This window comes from Amblyraja radiata, chromosome 20, assembly GCF_010909765.2.
Source record: "Amblyraja radiata isolate CabotCenter1 chromosome 20, sAmbRad1.1.pri, whole genome shotgun sequence".
NCBI lineage: Eukaryota > Metazoa > Chordata > Chondrichthyes > Rajiformes > Rajidae > Amblyraja > Amblyraja radiata.
Window position 1 is genome coordinate 13,121,075 of NC_045975.1, and position 19,071 is coordinate 13,140,145.

Here is a 19,071-nt window from a genome sequence, read left to right on the forward strand (position 1 = left end):
GTACAATTATATTTTAAACTTCGGCAACTTTGTAGGCATAGACGAGTTGGGCCGAAGGGCCTGTTTCAATGTGGTGTCCCTCTATGACTCGATAACCTCACAACGTGGAAGTTTACACATAAAATATAGACTTGAATAGACGACCGTGGCTTTTCACAACAGGCAATACCAGCTATTAATATCACCACACAGCTTGATTCTATGGCCATAAAATGCAAACTTGAGAATGAAAATAGAATGAATAAATGTTTTATTGGCATGTTACTCATTTATGAACAGCATCGGGTATGAAAAAATATTCACCAAAATGCATTTTTGATGATCCATTTGCCTCATTAAAAACTGGGAACTCCTGCGAAGTTCAAAGGAAAACAGCGGTGGAGGGTTTGCATGGGTGGAGGTTCCACTTCCCTGAAGAGTGTTTGACCCGATTCCAACCTTTCAACATGAGCATTGTTTCAACTGCTTCCTTTTCTTTGAGCTGATTGAAATAAATTCACACTTAAAGAGAACGAACTTCCCTATTCTGTCAAGTGAATTAAATACAGCATAAAATTATAATCAATCTACGTTTCCTCGTGGAATAAGATTCACAAACCAATGAAACCATTTGACGCTGGGTCACAAGAGGTTCAGCATACATAATTGAAACCCAAAGTGGATTTAGGAGACGATTAAAACCAAGGTAATTAACAAAGGCAGAAAAGTCATCAGTGTCCAAATATCAACCAAACAGACAAGAAAGAAAACCCGAAAAAACACAGTAGTGAGCAGCCCTGTAGGAGTGCACCACAGGCGGGGTGTAGCATGGTGTGTGTACCTGAGGCAGACAGGGTGGGACATCTCCACCCTGACCTTATCCGCCAAGCTGCAACTCAACATCGGCCAGGCGATACCCAGTGCCGGATCCTCAAAACCAAAACCGGGGACCAATGAAATAAGTTACAATCACGTCTCTGACAGCACACAAGGGCACAGGTTCTTAAAAACCACAAGTACGGAACTCCAAGCCAAGCAAAAGTCGCGGAGAACACTCATTCATTTGGTTCCGAACCATGCTCTTGCCTCCAGTTCTAATGACACTCCCTCCCTATCCCATATATAGTACGTCTTATTTTATAATTCATCAATGAGAAACGTGCTCAGACGTGAATAAAATAAATGACAAATTCTTCGGACTGCACAGCTTTTATTCAGCTACAAAATCCCTTTTGCGAAGGGGGTCTAGCTTTTCCAGCGAGTGTGTGCATAGCCCAGGTTATATTCAATCTCTTCCTTGTGGTTTGCATACCCTTTTGAAGTTTACAGCCCAGTATAGTGCACAACATGATTCAGCGCCAGTCTTCCCCATTGGGCTTGTGATTGATGGGCATTGTGCCATTCAGTGCTGGTGTCATTAGGTAGACCTAATAAAGAAGGGGGCAGCCACAGAAGTTCTACGCAGCAGTGGTGAATCGGTTCCGTTTGATCAGCAGGGCTGAGCTGGGCCAAGCCAGGCAGGGCGTCAGTCCTGGCTGGAGTCTTTACTGGGGCCGCTGTCCAAATAGATCTTCAGTGCTTTCTCCTTGCGGGGAGAGTAGTTGACCCGGTGGCCCAACTTCTGCAGGCGGCTGCTCTCTTTCTTCAGTAGCCCGCTGCGTTGCTCTTCTGTCAGGTCCATCAGCTGCTCCGTCTTGTCCCTGGGGAGGGACAGGGGATAGTCAGAGGTGTGGAGAGCACGCTTTGAAACACAACAGGGAAAAGTTAGGACTTGTTTATGTTGACCAAGATGACTTCTCTTTAATTAAAACTACCTCTTTTAATTAAGCAGTTGAACGCATGGTCTTACAAACCAGTGTCAAACACTGCTCTTGTTACCAGTTACCTTTGTTCCCACTTACTCTCAAAACCTGCATTGTCACACCTGAAATACTCTCCAGTCTGAGTTCTGTAGTATGAAATGATCACCAGGCAGATAAAGTTCAAGGGCTTCCGTGAAGAATTGCAATGTAGGGGGGCTTTCCACCCTTCAGCCACCCCCTGCTCTGCCTGTGGAAGAGTCTGCAGTCTCCACACTGGCCTCATCTCCCAACCCACAGAACCAGACCGGATGCAAGTCACCCTCGATCCCGAGACACTGCCTGAGAAGAAGAAACTAGCCTGACAGCAAATGCAGATACAAACTGCTGTTGTGTAATAACCTTGCAAACTGAAATACATTTTTATTAATACTTTGCACATAGTTTTTACAGTGATTTGTTCCCATGTGCTCACTCTATAAACTAAAAAACCTTTCAACTTGGCATCAGCGAAATCAAGATGTGAAACTGGGTGGCACATCAACATTGGGGTTCGGTCCAGATCACCAACACTGCCTGGAGGGGTGGTGGAGGGAGGTACACTCACTACAGTATAGTCGTATCAAGTGAGCTTGAGAAAACATAGAAAGCTATTGGACAAAGTCAGGCTCTTACAGAGAGGTGCCTGCTGTCCAGCACCGACAGTGTTCATTGTATATTGTGGGCAAGAGGTGTTGAGAGGATAGATGTAACAGTGTGGGGTGCTGCATCATCCTGCACCACTCACTGAACCCAGGTACCTGTAGAAGATGACTGCTCCGTCGTCACAGATGTAAAGTGGCCAGACATTCAGGGTCGTCACTTTGGGATTCCAGTCCAAATCCTGGTGAACCTCCAGCACTGAAATGTCACAGGGAAATGTTCCCCTGCCCTGCGCAACACAAGATAGAGCACCATTAATAATTATCAACAATGCCTGTTAATTAATTTAATTAAACACATCGCTTCACAACAACTCGCTGCCTATTCATGAGAGAAGCCTGCTGTGGATGAATCTGCAGCAGAGGGAGTTGGAGTAGATAATTCCTACAGGTAATTTAGCATTTACCATGGTTGTGCACCTCTTCAGTTTCTTGTGCAATTCAATGGTGACATCATATCCCACAATTACCAAAAACAAAAATCAAACAATTTTAGTCTTCATTTAGTTTAGAGAACCAGTGCAGAAGCAGGCCCTTCGGCCCACCGAGTCCACGCTGACCAGTGATCCCTGAACACTAACACCATCCTACACACACTAGGGACAATTTACAATTTTACCAAACCAATTAGCCTACAAACCTGTACATCTTTGGAGCGTGGGAGGAAACCGGAGCACCCGGAGAAAACCCAAGCAGGTCACAGGGAGAAGATACAAGCTGTGTGTAGACAGCACCTGTGGTCAGGATCGAAGCAGGGTCTCTGGCGCTGTGAGGCAGCAACTCTACCGCTGCACCACCGTGCCAAGTCAAGCGTGTTTGTCATATGTGCCAGCAAATGAAACAATGAAATTCTTAATTGCAGCAGCTTAACAAGCCCACAAACGCAGTAACACAGATAAATGTATAATATTCAATAGTACAATAAATGAGTAAACTTAACACTGGGCAACCATAATATTGCAAAATCAAAGTCCGTAGAAGATCACGGTTTCTGCCTTGGTTAATGTTTGATTTAATATAAAAGCATTAACAGAGATAACCTGAAATGCTGTGTATTTTCAGCATGCTTTTAATTAGGTTTTCCAGCACTTTTGATATGTTTTAAAGAACACTCACCTTGGCAAATTCTATATTTTCCATGGGAATCTCACTTATTGCGTGTAACTGTGGGAGACAGAACAAATGGATCATCATTCAAGCAGAACCGGGCACATTACATCAGAACCACACCATGCACGAGACTACTCTGCTTTAACCACCTACCTTGATTATTCTGCAGTGAGCCCCTCAGAGTCACAGTCATAGGGCTACACAGCATGAGAAAAGGCCCTTCGGCCCACCTTGTCCATGCCAACCAAGTTGGCATCTTGGGCATATCCCATTTACCTGCATCTAAACAGCCAATAGGTGAATTGCTCGGTGATGAGAGGGAATGTGTTGCAAACGAAAGGAAAATAAGGAAGCAGTGAAAGTGATTTATGGCATTGCTCTGTAGGAAGCTGGCATACACCCAACGGGTTGAATGACCACCTTCTATGCCATATTACATTTATGCCATGTCTCATATATGCCAATAGGCAATAGACAATTTTCCTCAAGTCCTCTAGTTATTCTTCCCAGTGCCAATCCAATTCTCTTCTGAAAGTGATTACTTTTTCCCATCACCCCAATAGGCAGTGGGTTGTAAGATCCAACAGTGATCATTTTAAGCTCCAGCTTCATCTGTAAATTAATATCCAAATCCAAAAAATAGTGAGCCAAGTGAGATGCCAATTGTGTGAATCTGAGATGACCAGTGTGAAGTAGCATAGACCGACCTGTGGATGCTGAACACTCGTGGGCCACAACATCAAGCGGAGCTTAAAGTCCTGTCTACACATTACGTAGTCATACAGCACGGAAACAAACCCGCTGGACACAAACGTCCATGCTGACCAAAATGCCCTGTTTTAAGCTAGTTCCATTTGGCTCATAACCCTCTAAACCTGTCCCATCCATGTACCTGTCCTTTTAATTGTTGCTCATGTTCATCATTTATAGGAGCAGAATTAGGCCATTTGACCCAACAAGTCTACTCTGCCATTCAGTCGTGGCTGGTCTATCTTTCCCTCTCAACCCAATTCTCCTACCTTCTCCCCTTAATCCATTGTTATAGTATCTGCCTCAACCACTTTCGCTGGCAGGTCGTTCCATATACTCACTACCCCTCTGTGAAGAAATTGTCCCAGATTCCTGCTAAATCTTTCCCCTCACACCTTAAAACGATGGCCTCTGCTTCTTGAGTTCCCTACTCTTGGTTGTTAGAACAACAGAGTGGTTCACCCAATCGCAGGGGCTGCGCAGTGAAAGATTTACCAGAATGCAGCGTCAGGGATGTAAAAGCAAGTGACCGACCTTCTCCTTCAGCTCCTCAACGCTGCTGCTTTCCAGGACAACCTCTTGGAAAGGGTCGAGCTTCATCTGCGACGGCTTCCATCGTCTGGTCAGCACTGCCAGCTGGGACAGGGATTTCATCTTCTCAGCTTCTGCGAGGAAGACCGACAGAGTTAGAACAAATAGTGAAGTGGCAATTATTTCCTGCGGTGTAGAAACCGCTCAGTGGTGCTGCATTTGTGGTCACTCACTGGTGAAGTGAGGGCAAGCTTCCCTTCAGTTTACTGATCCACCCCATTCTCACCTGTGTTACTGGCTTACTGTCGCCTCTGTCCTACAGCCGCTGCCATATAGGACGGTAAGAGAAGGCCACGTGATTCTTCCGGGAAACAGGCCTTTCGGCCCAACACATCCCTGCTGACCAAAATGCCCCACCTAGGCTAGTCCCATTTGTTCCTCTTCCTCTAAACCTTTCCTATCCATGTGCGTGTGCAAATATGTTTTAAACATTATTGTACCTGCCTAAATTACTACTTCTGGCAGCTCATTCCATATACCCACCACCGTCTGTGTAAAAAGTTTCCTTTCGGGTTCCTACTTTACACACCTCTATAAGATCACCCCTCAGCCTCCTGCACAAGGGATCTTCGCTGCACTCGTTCCAGCTTAATGGCATATTTTCTGTAGCGATGTAGAGTTATTCCACTCTATACCAAGTGTAAGGCAAACATAATACCAAAGGGCCATTGAACATACTTGATTCTACAAATACTTTGGCAGAAATACTTGATTCTACACACACTTTAGCAGAGAGTCAATGGCCCACAGAATTACTGCCCAAGTTTCCTACCCTGCGTTGTCATGTTTCTCCACACAGACCTTCATGCCCCTCACGTGTCAAATTAAAATCCTTAGTCTCACAACTCCCCGGCCTGAAACTCTTCCCAACAACTCTCCAATTCTGCAGCTTCTTGTCCACGGCCCCCTGTATGGAGGACCAGCCTTCAGCTGCCTCAGAGCTCAAACCTGGAATCTCCTTCCCCAAGCAAGCTCACCATTAAGTGCTTCAAGGAAAACTTCCCAGTTGCTGGAGATGTTGATGTCGTTCTCATAGACGTGATAGTCCAGAAAGATTGTTCCAGGATTCTTCCAGGTTTTCTTCCTCAGTCTAAACCTGTCAAACATATGATGATAGATGGTCAGCCAGTGTACTCAGGGATGATGCAGGACAGTAATAAGTCCACTTAATAATTAATTGTAATTAATCAGATTAATTACATTGTGCTGCAATCTCTTCAGGTCTACACTCTCTATTCATCCAACGACTCCTGAACTAGACTTACTAGCACTGGGATACAGTCCTTTTCAGACAATGACATGACCACGTTGCAATCGTTCATTGGGGCAAGATTGTGGCTCTGGTTCACATGAAGTACGTGATGTCTTGTGTTGGCACATTGTGTTCAGGTCCGCTGGCATAGTTTCCAGATTGCACTCCTTGTGCAGTGTTGAGGTCACCCCTCAGCCTCCTACATGGCAAAGGAAAAATTCCCAGCCTATCCGACCTCTTCCTATAACTCAAACCCACACCCAGGTAACATCCTGGTGAACGTCTTTTGCATCCTTCCCAACTTAATGACATTCCTCCTCGAGATGGGCAACCAGAACTTCACACAGTATTCCAAGTGTTGTCTCGCCAATGACGGTCTTGTCATATCACTCATTGCAAAATTCTAAGTCGGGGATATGGATGTAAATCTGGCAGATTAGCAAAAGAATTACAGACGGGAGAAAACAAAATGGACCAGATGACAATGTGCTAAATGGTTTAGAAATTGGCACGCTGCTTTAATGTGTTTCATGCCAACCGTACCTGTCTATGCTGAGATCCAGCCCACATTGCTCTCTCAGCTGGGGCAGCAGCTCCTCCTTTGACTGACGCACTGTCATGCCTTTAGCAAACACAGCATCGAGGAGAAATTTACAAGGCTGCAATACAAGAGCAGAGTACAGTATAGGCACAACAATCTTTTACACAAGTATGATTCTGGTGTTAAGTTCAATAACGACCAAAGAACATTCAAACATGCATTTCCAGACTAAACTTTAGGTTATCAAGAAATATTTACAAAGCAACTGGGACCATCAGGCTCTTGAATAGAATACAACATTAATCTCAGGAACAGTGATCTCTATGGAATGCATCTTTGCTTGCATTACAAATTTCAGTTTTGCCTTGTTATGGTGTTTACCTTGTATTACGGTTATTAATTTATTGTGTAGGAAGGAACTGCAGATGCTGATTTACACCGAAGATAGATACAAAATGTTGGAGTAACTCAGCGGGACAGGCAGCATCTCTGGATAGAAGGAATGGGTGACATTTCAGGTCGGGACCCTTCTTCAATTGAACATTGTTTATTTATCTGTTCAATTGTGTCACTGAGCTGCTTAAGCTGCAGCAAGTAAGAATTTAATTGTTCTGTTGCCAGTACATATGACAATGAAACACCCTTGATTCTTGACATCATGGAGGTACATACATCCAAGTACTGTCCCAATGTCCAGAGGAATCAGATCTTTGAAGTGTATTTGTTCAAGCAGAAAGGAGTGCAAGTATGTGCTGCCCATCCCATGTTGTCCAGAGGTGTTACTTCACAAAGTAGAATGGAAGGTAAATACAGTGGCTTGCAAAAGTATTCATACCCCTTGAACTTTTCCACATTTTGTCACGTTACAACCACAAACGTAAATGTATTTTATTGGGATTTTATGTGATAGACCAACACAAAGTGGCGCATAATTGTGAAGTGGAAGGAAAATGATACATGGTTTTCAATTTTTTTTACAAATAAAAAACTGAAAAGTGTGGCGTGCAAAAGTATTCAGCCCCCTTTACTCTGATACCCCTAAATAAAATCCAGTGCAACCAATTGCCTTCAGAAGTCACCTAATTAGTAAATAGAGTCCACTTGTGTGTGATCTAATCTCAGTATAAATACAGCTGTTCTGTGAAGGCCTCAGAGGTTTGTTAGAGAACATTAGTGAACAAACAGCATCATGAAGCCCAAGGAACACACCAGACAGGTCAGGGATAAAGTTGTGGAGAAGTTTAAAGCAGGGTTAGGTTATAAAAAAATATCCCAAGCTTTGAACATCTCACGGAGCACTGTTCAATCCATCATCCGAAAATGGAAAGAGTATGGCACAACTGCAAACCTATTAAGACATGGCCGTCCACCTAAACTGACAGGCCAGGCAAGGAGAGCATTGATCAGAGAAGCAGCCAAGAGGCCCATGGTAACTCTGGAGGAGCTGCAGAGATCCACAGCTCAGGTGGGAGAATCTGTACACAGGACAACTATTAGTAGTGCACTCCACAAATCGAGCCTTTATGGAAGAGTGGCAAGAAGAAAGCCATTGTTGAAAAAAAGCCATAAGAAGTCCCGTTTGCAGTTTGCCACAAGCCATGTGGGGGACACAGCAAACATGTGGAGGAAGGTGCTCTGGTCAGATGAGAACAAAATTGAAGTTTTTGGCCTAAATGCAAAACGCTATATGTGGCGGAAAACTAACACTGCACATCACCCTGAACACACCATCCCCACTGTGAAACATGGTGGTGGCAGCATCATGCTGTGGGGATGCTTTTCTTCAGCAGGGACAGGGAAGCTGGTCAGAGTTGATGGGAAGATGGATGGAGCCAAATACAGGGCAATCTTGGAAGAAAACCTGTTAGAGTCTGCAAAAGACTTGAGACTGGGGTGGAGGTTCACCTTCCAGCAGGACAACGACCCTAAACATACAGCCAGAGCTACAATGGAATGGTTTAGATCAAAGCATATTCATGTGTTAGAATGGCCCAGTCAAAGTCCAGACCTAAATCCAATTGAGAATCTCTGGCAAGACTTGAAAATCGCTGTTCACAGACGCTCTCCATCCAATCTGACTGAGCTTGAGCTATTTTGCAAAGAAGAATGGGCAAAAATTTCAGTCTCTAGATGTGCAAAGCTGGTAGAGACATACCCCAAAAGACTTGCAGCTGTAATTGCAGCGAAAGGTGGTTCTACAAAGTATTGACTCAGGGGGGCTGAATACTTTTGCACGCCACACTTTTCAGTTTTTAATTTGTAAAAAAATTTGAAAACCATGCATCATTTTCCTTCCACTTCACAATTATGCGCCACTTTGTGTTGGTCTATCACATAAAATCCCAATAAAATAAATTTACGTTTGTGGTTGTAACGTGACAAAATGTGGAAAAGTTCAAGGGGTATGAATACTTTTGCAAGCCACTGTATAGCCAAAGATCCCCTTTACATTAGTGAACCCAAGGCTTTTATAGAAAATGCAACTATCCAAATGCTGTTTATCATTTCACAATATGCTTGGTTTACTCGGGGATTCAAACTTGCTGCTCATTCAAGACCAAAATTATTGAGTAGCTGTCGTGGGGCGGCATCATTCACTTGCACACAGGTTCTCTCGCCTGCATACAGATTGTTCAGTGAATTACCCGTAGCGAGGCTGGGGTAGTTTGCCCCCTTTGTTACTCTCGCAGCTCTTCCACTCCCCGCCCGACTGCATGCCAACAACCAACGCCCATCAGTGCCTGGTGAGATAGATGGAGCTCTCGAGGACAGCCATGATCCGCAAGGTTTCCAGTGCAGTCACAAGTTGCATCTTGAACGGACAATATTTGACAGCACTCGCCAGTGACACTGGATTGTGATTTAACCTGGGACAGTGCGGCTCCCAAATGGTCATTGAAAAATAAACTTGTGAAAAACTCTCCCACTCCTTCCAGGGAAAATACTTTATGTATTTGCACAGAAATTTACCTTGACTCAATTTTAACTACCCCCGAGGGAATTTTAAAATGAACCGGCCAAGGTTGCATTCACAAGCTTCTGACACACAGATGTAATAGGTCCCACAAGTTAAATATCAGTGCGTTTCAAAACATAGTTTATGAGGTGCTTATAAGACCACCAAGTACAGCCAAAAGTACCAAGACATAACCCAGAAATCACAACCTTTTCAAATTTTATATGGTCAATTAAGATCGTAGCAGAAGTAATTAAATCTGCTTCAGCATATGTACAGAAAATTAATCCAGCCAAATTTAATTACAGTGTTAGTAATGTTCAGTACCAAGCTGCCCCCCCCCCCTTTCTTGTTCTGTGGCAACATCAGAGACTCGAGCATGAAATTGGATTCTGGTAATTCAGGGGTTTGCTCAGGCTTGTGACCGAGGTTAGAGGCAGGAGAAGGAGCAGGCCTTACCTCCGGTTCATTCACCAGGAGTTGGAACACTTTAACACGATATTCTCCTTTCCGTAGAGCTCGCCCAAGTCGAATGGTTATCTGTAGGTTTGTTTGAAACAAAAAAATGGATTTTTACACCATAATTTAAAATTAGACGCTACCAATGTCTGCATTCCGCAAAGTGCTGGAGGAACTCAACAGGTTAGACTGCATCTGTGGGGGGAATGGACAGATGATATTTTTAGTTAGGAACTTTCGTCAGGGTGAAGATGTTGAGTTCCTCCAGTATTATGCTTAGCTCAAGATTCCCGCATCAACACTTTCTTGCATCTCCAACTTCAGCATAAATTGGCTGACAATAATTGGAAGCCCATGGGGTTCTGGAATCCATAGTCTGAATGAATGTGCCTTTAATTAATTCATAGGATACTGGTGCCACATAGAAACATAGAAAATAGGTGCAGGAGTAGGCCATTCGGCCCTTCGAGCCTGCACCGCCATTCGATATGATCATGGCTGATCATCCAACTCAATATCCCATCCCTGCCTTCTCTCCATACCCCCTGATCCCTTTAGCCACAAGGGCCACATCTAACTCCCTCTTAAATATAGCCAATGAACTGGCCTCAACTACCTTCTGTGGCAGAGAATTCCACAGATTCACCACTCTCTGTGTAAAAAGGACAGAAATGTCCATTTGCAAGGACAGAATTAAATGGCCTTTAGAAAGCTGTGCTGTGTCACCTTAGTTAACATATGAGGAAGGCGCTCCTGCTCCCACACCAACATTGCATCAGGACAATGTGCAACTTGGAGGGGAACCTGCGGGCAGTGAGCCTCCATGCATCAGCTGTCTTTGACCTTCCTGTGGTACAGGTTGAGAATTTGGAAAGTGCAGTTGGAATAGGCCACATCCAATGCACATTACAATCACAGTGCAGTGTGATGGAACATTACGGGAGGGGGCTTGGTTACCAATTAGCAGCTGCTTTAACCTGGATGATATTCAGCAGGATCAGCTCTACCATAGCTCCACTCATCCCGGCAAGGGGAAAGGCAAGGCCTGACCTATTTAAGACAGAGGCAATTGTTTTTTTTACTTGGATCTTTGGAATGCTCTTCCTCAAAAGGCCGTGGAAGAAAAGAATATCCAGCTTCTGGTTCTTATAGCTAGTCCTGTCTGGAAGGTTTTAGTTATCAGGAAAGACTGGATAGCCGGAATAATTTTTTTCCCTAGAGCGCAAGAGACCAAGGGGGTGGTGACCTTAGACAGATGTATAAGATCATGAGGAGCATGGATAAGGTATAGCCACAGTTTTTTCCCCAGGGCAGGGGAGTATAAAAGTAGAGGGCATAGGTTTAAGACTTTAGGGGGGACATGAAGGGAAATTATTCGTACAGTTTCAAGGTGGGTACATGCAACAAGTTGCCAGAAAAATAGCAAAGACGAGAGCAATTACAACATATAAAAAATACATTTATACAGGCTGTAACCTGGGGATGACTCAGATCATTCCCATGTTACAACTGAGTTCCGTTCCCGAGAACTGTTTGTAACCTGAACAGTTTACAGGTCAGATACGTGGCCGTGAGCAGAGTACCCATATGCAGAAGATGCCTGCAGTTCTCACGGCAGCCAGCAAATTCATCCCAGCCGTCTCCCAAACATCACTCCTATGTATGGGCTGTACTTCTGTCGGGGGTGCACACATTGTTAATGGACAGAAATAGTCTATAGGGATATATAGTCTAAATGCAGGTGAATGGAACAAACTCAAGTCGTCAACTTGGTCATGGACATGTTGGGATGAAGGCCCCTCTTCCCTGCTGTGTAACTAACTCTGTGAATGACAGGGAAATTTCAAGAGGCTTTAGCACCCTGTTACCACGTCCATTTCATCTATTTTTATGGTCTGGGTTACTCGAATGAGCACAGACAAAAAGCTGGGAATCGAAATGGTTTGGAAATAATGGGCCGGTGCTGCAAATGTTTATAAAGCTGGGATCTTAAAACTTTTAAGAGCTCCAGTTTCGATGCAAGGTCAGCAACCAACTCTAAGCATTAATTATCTCTCCACAAATGTTGCCAGTAGTTGTTCTTCTTTCCCTCACTGTCACACAGCATACGCTGCTTCTAAACAAGATGGATGCAACACTAGAGGACAAGTCACTCGAGAGTCTTGGAAGGATCTCGAAGTCTGAAGAAGGGTCTCGATCCGAAACGTTGCCTATTTCCTTTGCTCCATAGATGCTGCCTCACCTGCTGAGTTTTTCCAGCATTTTTGTCTACCTGAAAGTCTTGGAACATCTCTTTGTGATGACTTAATTTGTCAGAGGTAAAACAGCTAAATGCAACAACTCAAAAAATCTTGGCTCCACAGAAATCAAAATTAATTCAATTTCTCACCTTGTTGTCGTCGGAGAATGACGAAAGTGTTTCATTTAATCGGACACTTTCAAACTCCTGGCTATTAGCATAGACTCGGAATATCTTAAACTGGGATGATGGAACTCCAATGTACGGTTCTAACTGTTGCTTGAATGCAGCCAGTGTGATACGCTTGTCAACAAACACCAACAAATCTGCAAGAAGAAAATCAGTATTAAAAAACGTGACATCCAAACAGTAATTCTATTTACACTCATTAGATTGAAACTTCTGCGTTCATTTGCACATTGAGCTTTTCTGTACAAGCGACAAGAAGTCGCAGAACAGAATATTAGATGCTCACTGCCATCGTCCTTCATCATGAAGGATTTTAAAGCCTGTTGTATTGCTCTATCTACTGACTTCACTAAGTCGTGTCAACACTGAGACAAATGTTAAATTGGAAAATACTGATTAAAAGAACCGATCGACTCAGATTTGGTGATCAGGGTTGGGCAGAATGCATCCCTCACCCTTCAACATGAAAATGCTTTGGTCTGCACCGTGCTGATTATGGTGCAGGGGTGTCAGGCATCTGGTTCTGTGAAGATCTCCATCCAGAGCTTTTTTTACAGACAAAATGGTGAACTGTACACATATCATTCCTTGCTGCTACTGTCTATGGCGGATCATCGGCCGACAAAGCTGCTTAACCTGCTTAAGAGCCTGACCACCTAAATTAATATAAATTCTTTAAAAACGTTAGGAATATTTTTTGTAATAGTATACGAATTCTAAAAATCTGGTTTATAACTTTTTAGAGATGCAGCCATTGGTGTATACCATCCCAAAAAAAGCATTATCCAGACCAATGGACTATCACAAAATGCTGGAGTAACTCAGCGGGTCAGGCAGCATCTCTGGAGAGAAGGAATGGGTGACGTTTCGGGTCAAAACCCTTCTTCAGACTGATCAGTCTGAGGAAGGGTCTCGACCCAAAACGTCACCATCCCTTATCTCCAGAGATGCTGCCTGTCCTGCTGAATTACTCCAGCATTTTGTGTCTATCTTCGATTGAAACCAGCATCTGCAGTTCCTTCCTACACCATCATCTTGATGAAGGAGAATTAATGATGGTGGAAAGCTTGGATGAAATAAATCAGTTAGAAAAGAAGTTCAAAACGTGCAGAGAGAGACAGAGCTCACTGAAATTACAAAATTCTTTTCAGACTTTGCAAAACAAATGCAGCATGATTCCCATCTGAGGTATCCAATCTGAATAATTTCAGGACCGAGGTGAGAATTCTACCCTAAGAGGGTGGTGAATGGTTAGAACTCTCTACCCTAGAGGAATGTGGTTGAATCCCCTGACTTTCAATCTGAAGGGTCTCGACTCAAAATGTCACCTATTCCTTTTGTCCAGAGATGCTGCCTGACCCGCTGAGTTACTCCAGCATTTTGTTTCTATCTTTGGAAGGTGTATACCAGATAACCAGAGAGGCTCAGTCATTGAGTTTTGTTCTGAAACAGATTTCCTTAATTACCAGAAATGTGACTATCTAAGGATAGAGGAATAGTGCAAGAATGGAGGGGGTAAAAACAAAAACAGCCATCATCTTGATTAATTGTTGACCACATTAAGGGTGATGTAACTGACTCAAGTCCCGTCTCCAATGCACATCATCTGCAGTGAGATTCTATCACAGGGATAGGCAGTTTTGTAAGTAGCTTGAGGTTGAAGCAAGTTCACTAACTTCTCTCCAGCACACACCCTGCTGAGTTTTTTTCTTAATGCTTGACTTGGGAGACTAACAGTCACAAAATGAACTGAGCCAAAATGTAGGGAGAAGTCATTCTGAAAATCTGCCAGAAGCAACAAGACAATGTTTTGATTGGTATTTCTCCCATGGACTTATTCCATTTAATTAGACTGTAAGGAAGTTAAGAGTGTTAATCCATCAGTTTATTTTAAACTTTCACATTCTATTGGTGTGTTAAATGTGGATATGGTGAAAATGTGCAACCCAGAGAAAAAAACATTCTAGTATTATACTTCTAACATACAATAATAAAGCAATGAACATTTTCATCTCTAAGATCACTAACCACACCTCTCATTAATTCAATCTGGCAAAGTGGGTAACATGGCCAATAAATACACAAGACAGGAATGAAATTTATGGATTTTGTCACAGGCCATTCAGCCCAAAATGTGCTTCTGTTTACATACTACACAAGCTTCCTCCGAGCTATCACCACACCCTCTCCTTCCCTGTCCACTCTTCCAGACATCTGCTTAAATCCATCTCTGCTATTCGCCTCAACCACGTGTTTACCGTTCACAAGAAAGAGAGGCTTTCCCTTGCTGTATTTATATTTATGTTACGCTTATATTTATGGCTTCTGGTTGTGGTCAGCTGCCTTGTGTGGGTTCATGTCTGACAGGTCCAGCTCCAAGTTAGCATCCTCGAACAATGGACTTGTTATTTTACTTCAAGGTTTCCACAGTATGGTGTAATAAACTCCAGATGTAATTAAGGGCTGGCAGCCGCACTGGAGATGAAAGGGAGCTTTCATTGCTGTGACTGGAATTGTTTACTGTACATTTGGTCAGCGACCAGAAATGTGTGACATTGGGTTCAGCTCAAGACTCCATGGTCAGAAAATAATTCAGATTTAAAAACCATAAAGTAATTTAAAGCTTCTTTTGAACTGCCACTTACAATCATCCCTTTTTAAGATAAAGACAACATTGTATGTGAGGGAGTCTGACGAATTGCTCAGCATAGTAATATTTTTCAGCGTGGAAACAGATCCTTCAGCCCACCGAGTCCAGGCCGATCAGCAATCCCCACACACTAGCACTATCCTACACACGAGGAGTAATTTTTACCAAAGTCAATTAACCTACAAATCTGTACGCCTTTGGAGTGTGGGAGAAAACACAGGCACCCGGAGAAAACCCACACGGTCATGGGGAGAATGAACAAACTCCAGACAGCACCCGTAGTCAGGATTGAACCCGGGTCTCTGGCGGGTAAGGCAATAACTCTACTGCTGCGCCACTGTGCGTCCATAGTATTATAGAGATTTTTAAAATACAGTGTGGCACTTGGCCTTCTTAGAATGGATATAATATAAAGGCAAGAAAACTACCTTAAATAATTCTGGACAACACTCAGGGGTGGATACCAGGGCCTTTGCAAAGTGATTTTGAAATGGTTCCATTCAAGAAAAAATGTAGATATTGATATTAATCTCCTTATGACAGAGATGGTTAAAGGAGGATATTGTACAGCTTTGGTGAAATCTCCAGCAACAGGAGGATTGGTAATCAGAGGATGCAGATTAATGGCCATTTAGCAAACGTCAAAGATGAGGGCAGTTATTTTGTTATAGTCATGGCCTTGAAAGCCCGAAAGAGCGTTAGGAGTAGATTCCTCAACAAGTTTCAAATAGGAAAAGACTTCCGAGTGCTTGGAGAAAGGGCAGAAAAGTAGTAGTGCCAGCAAATACCAGGTCCAGGAATGAGGGATAGAATATCCATGTGATTTTCTATGGATGAGCAATCAGGAAATAGTCTTCCAATTTTACCCTGGTTTGTTTCCTGTTAAATGCTTCTTGTCTAATGATTGTTCTATTTCACTGGACAGTATTTATTATGTTTTTATTTGCAACAGGTTTAGAGTGATTAACATCCAGAACCCGGGATTCTTAAAATATTTTTCAATTGTATTCATTCAGAATAGTTTGCAGCATCTGTGATTCTACAATGTTAGTTTCATAGCAGAATTCTTAGAGGGCAGATCCTTATGCAATGTGTGTGGCCGGTGAACCTCGTCTACTGTATCAGAGGTTGAGGGAAGATCTGATAGAAGTGTATAAAAGTATGAGAGACATAGATAGGGTACACAGTCAGGACCTTTTCCTCCAGAGTAGAAATATCAAAGACTAGAGGACATAGCTTTATGGTCAGAGGAGAAAGTTTAACAGAGACACACGTGGAGCATTAAAAAATGTACACAGAGTGGTGGGTGCCTGGAGTGCACTGCCAAGGGTGGTGGTGGTGGGGGCCGATACGATAGTAGCATTTAAGAGGCTTTTTGATAGGCATATGGATATGCAGGGAATAAAGGGATGTGGATCTCGTGTTGGCAGAGATTAGTATGTTCAGGCAGCTGAATTATAATGTTCTAGCCAGGAATTATGGCGAATTTTCAATTGAGTGTTAGAAAAATCTAAATAAACTTGGATTGTGTTGAAAACATTTGGAAATAGCTAGAATCAACAGGGAGTATTATTGGGAAATGCCGACTGATTATTATAGTCCTTAAAGATAAAACATAGTACAGCTGCCAATCAACATTTACCCATGTAATGAGGACTTATCTCATCATTTACTTATCAATCAATGTTATCTTTTACTTCCTGACAAAGATCCACAAGCTCAAAGACCTAGTTAAAAGCAATGATACATTAGATTGAAAATAAGCACAATAAAGTGGGCATATAATGGGCGTCTATCACAGTGTTTAGTACAAGTGATGAACTGCACTTCAAGCCATTGCAGTGATAAAACACCTCCAAGCCGACATTAAATAATAAGAATTAATTCACACCAGTGTTTTGACCTGGAAAATAAAGCAGTGACTTAAAGCGTTTAAAAAGAATGACTTCGCAGAATGATAGAGGAGGGGGAGGAGCACAGAGATTGTCAAAAGTTCAAGAATGCAATGTGCCTAACTGAAATATCCATGGTCTGCTGACTCTGTAACTGGCAATATTACACTGAAATAAAATGCAGTACGAATAATTGCACAGATCCTAGGAGATAGAAAACAAACACATGGACATGACGATTTAAATTTAAAAAAGGATTAGATGGAACAGACTAAATATTTATTTTGTATGCAAACTTATTGTAGGAGGAATTGTGTTGAGCAGTGTGAAAGATACATCTTCTAGATGCGCTGGGATGCATCCTGTGATGTGACCTGGGGTCATCGGGTGTTTCGGGTCCCACAACATAAGACACCCTCGCGTAGGCGACCCAGCCGGGGTTGATCAAGCCCCGACTTGCGTCCCAGCAGCATCCACCCACGGATCAGCCCTCTTAATAATAATAATAACTTTATTTATAGAGCACTTTAAAAACAACCACTGTTGCAACAAAGTGCTGTACATGACTAATCATGGACAAAAAATTATTACACGATAATAAAAACATTAAAAGAGAGAGTAAAAACAATTAAAAAAAAACATTAAAAACACTAAAACAGGAGCAGAGCAATATCCAGAATCCGCTGATTTTAAACTGGTTCACCGCGAATCAACATTTATCTATTGAAGTACTGTACTTCAAGATTTCCACCACTGTCTCTAGAGAAAGCTGGCTCCAATCTGGATTCCTCTTTCATGATGAAAGAGATCCCTATTCAGTTTCCCCTGCTATCTTAAAACCTTTAATCACATTACTTAGTAATTTACAGTTTGCGTAATTTCTTCCCATAATCTAATTTGGAGTTTGCACGTTTCCCAGAAAATCGATCATGTGGAGCTCAGAAGTCCTCTCAAGTCTCCAGCTATTGTCTAACCACAACTTTGTACAGCTGCAGTCTAATGGGCCTGTCCCACTTAGGCGACTGCAAGAGACTATGCGGTCACCACATGGCCGCCACATGTTCGCGGGTGGTTGCTGGGGAGTCGCCTTCATGGTCGTGACGAGTTCCTGCATTCTGGGAACTAGTTGCTGCCTCATTATGGTCGCCGCAAATTTTTCAACGTGTTGAATAATTAGCGGCGACCAGAATTAAGCCGCCATGGAGAGTAGCGAGAATTCCCGTGCAGTAGGTGTGTCGCAAGGAGGTCGAAGGTTGTCGTAGGTTCTCGTAGATTGTAGCCGGTGCTGACCGGTGAATTTCATTGGCTCATTGGGAGAAAAAAACATAAGCAGTAGTTTTCAGAACCAAGGATAACCGACAGGTAATGTTAATGTTCGCCGAGCTTCACAACCGTGTATCTCTGGCTTCTTAAAAGTTGCCTCCACTCCTTCTCCCCCCCCTTTAAAGGACTTACGTTCACCTTCCCGTACACTGTGCTTTCACCGTCTTAATTACAGCGCCAACCTTTCTGTTCATCGCAGTGTGTATCTGTATCACATTGGCTTTGCACTGTGTGAATTTCACTCAGACAGCGCTCCCCCCGCTTGCCCTGTCCGCCGCCTGAATAACGGGCTGGTGAAGGAAGCGATATCTGTGTGTATCTGTGGGTGTGTCTGTGGGTGTGTCTGTGTGTGTGTCTGTGTGTGCATCTGTGTGTGCGTGACAGTCGCCTGAAAAATCACCTCTGTGGGACAGGCCCATAACTCAGTGTATGAGAGTTCTCTAAAAGCCAGCATTCCACTAGCCTTTAAGAAATGCCAGCATTCCACTAGCCTTTAAGAAATGCTCGACACCTTTCCATGACATTTCAATGACATTTAATCCTCTTTACTTTATAAAATAATTTTATTCTGATAGATTCTGTTCCAAAATGGAGTGTAGAATGAACAAATAACAAAGATCAGACTGTTCCAACCCAGACC

General features: G+C 43.1%; 1 protein-coding gene across 6 annotated transcripts in view; it reads right to left on the minus strand.

The window, feature by feature from the left end:
* Nucleotides 1-233: 233 nt before the first annotated feature.
* Nucleotides 234-19,071, minus strand: part of usp47 (ubiquitin specific peptidase 47) — a 106,251-nt gene continuing 87,413 nt past the window's right edge. For 2 of the 6 annotated variants that reach the window (XM_033038839.1, XM_033038838.1), the window contains exons 22-29: nucleotides 12,528-12,703; nucleotides 10,139-10,219; nucleotides 6,726-6,841; nucleotides 5,908-6,026; nucleotides 4,874-5,004; nucleotides 3,596-3,643; nucleotides 2,579-2,709; nucleotides 234-1,679 (exon numbers count right to left, since the gene is read on the minus strand). In XM_033038839.1, coding sequence (XP_032894730.1) covers nucleotides 1,505-1,679; nucleotides 2,579-2,709; nucleotides 3,596-3,643; nucleotides 4,874-5,004; nucleotides 5,908-6,026; nucleotides 6,726-6,841; nucleotides 10,139-10,219; nucleotides 12,528-12,703 — 977 coding nt within the window. In that variant the 3' untranslated portion in view covers nucleotides 234-1,504. The remainder of the gene's footprint in view (nucleotides 1,680-2,578; nucleotides 2,710-3,595; nucleotides 3,644-4,873; nucleotides 5,005-5,907; nucleotides 6,027-6,725; nucleotides 6,842-10,138; nucleotides 10,220-12,527; nucleotides 12,704-19,071) is intronic. The other 4 variants (XM_033038842.1, XM_033038841.1, XM_033038840.1 and 1 more) reach the window with 2 other exon arrangements.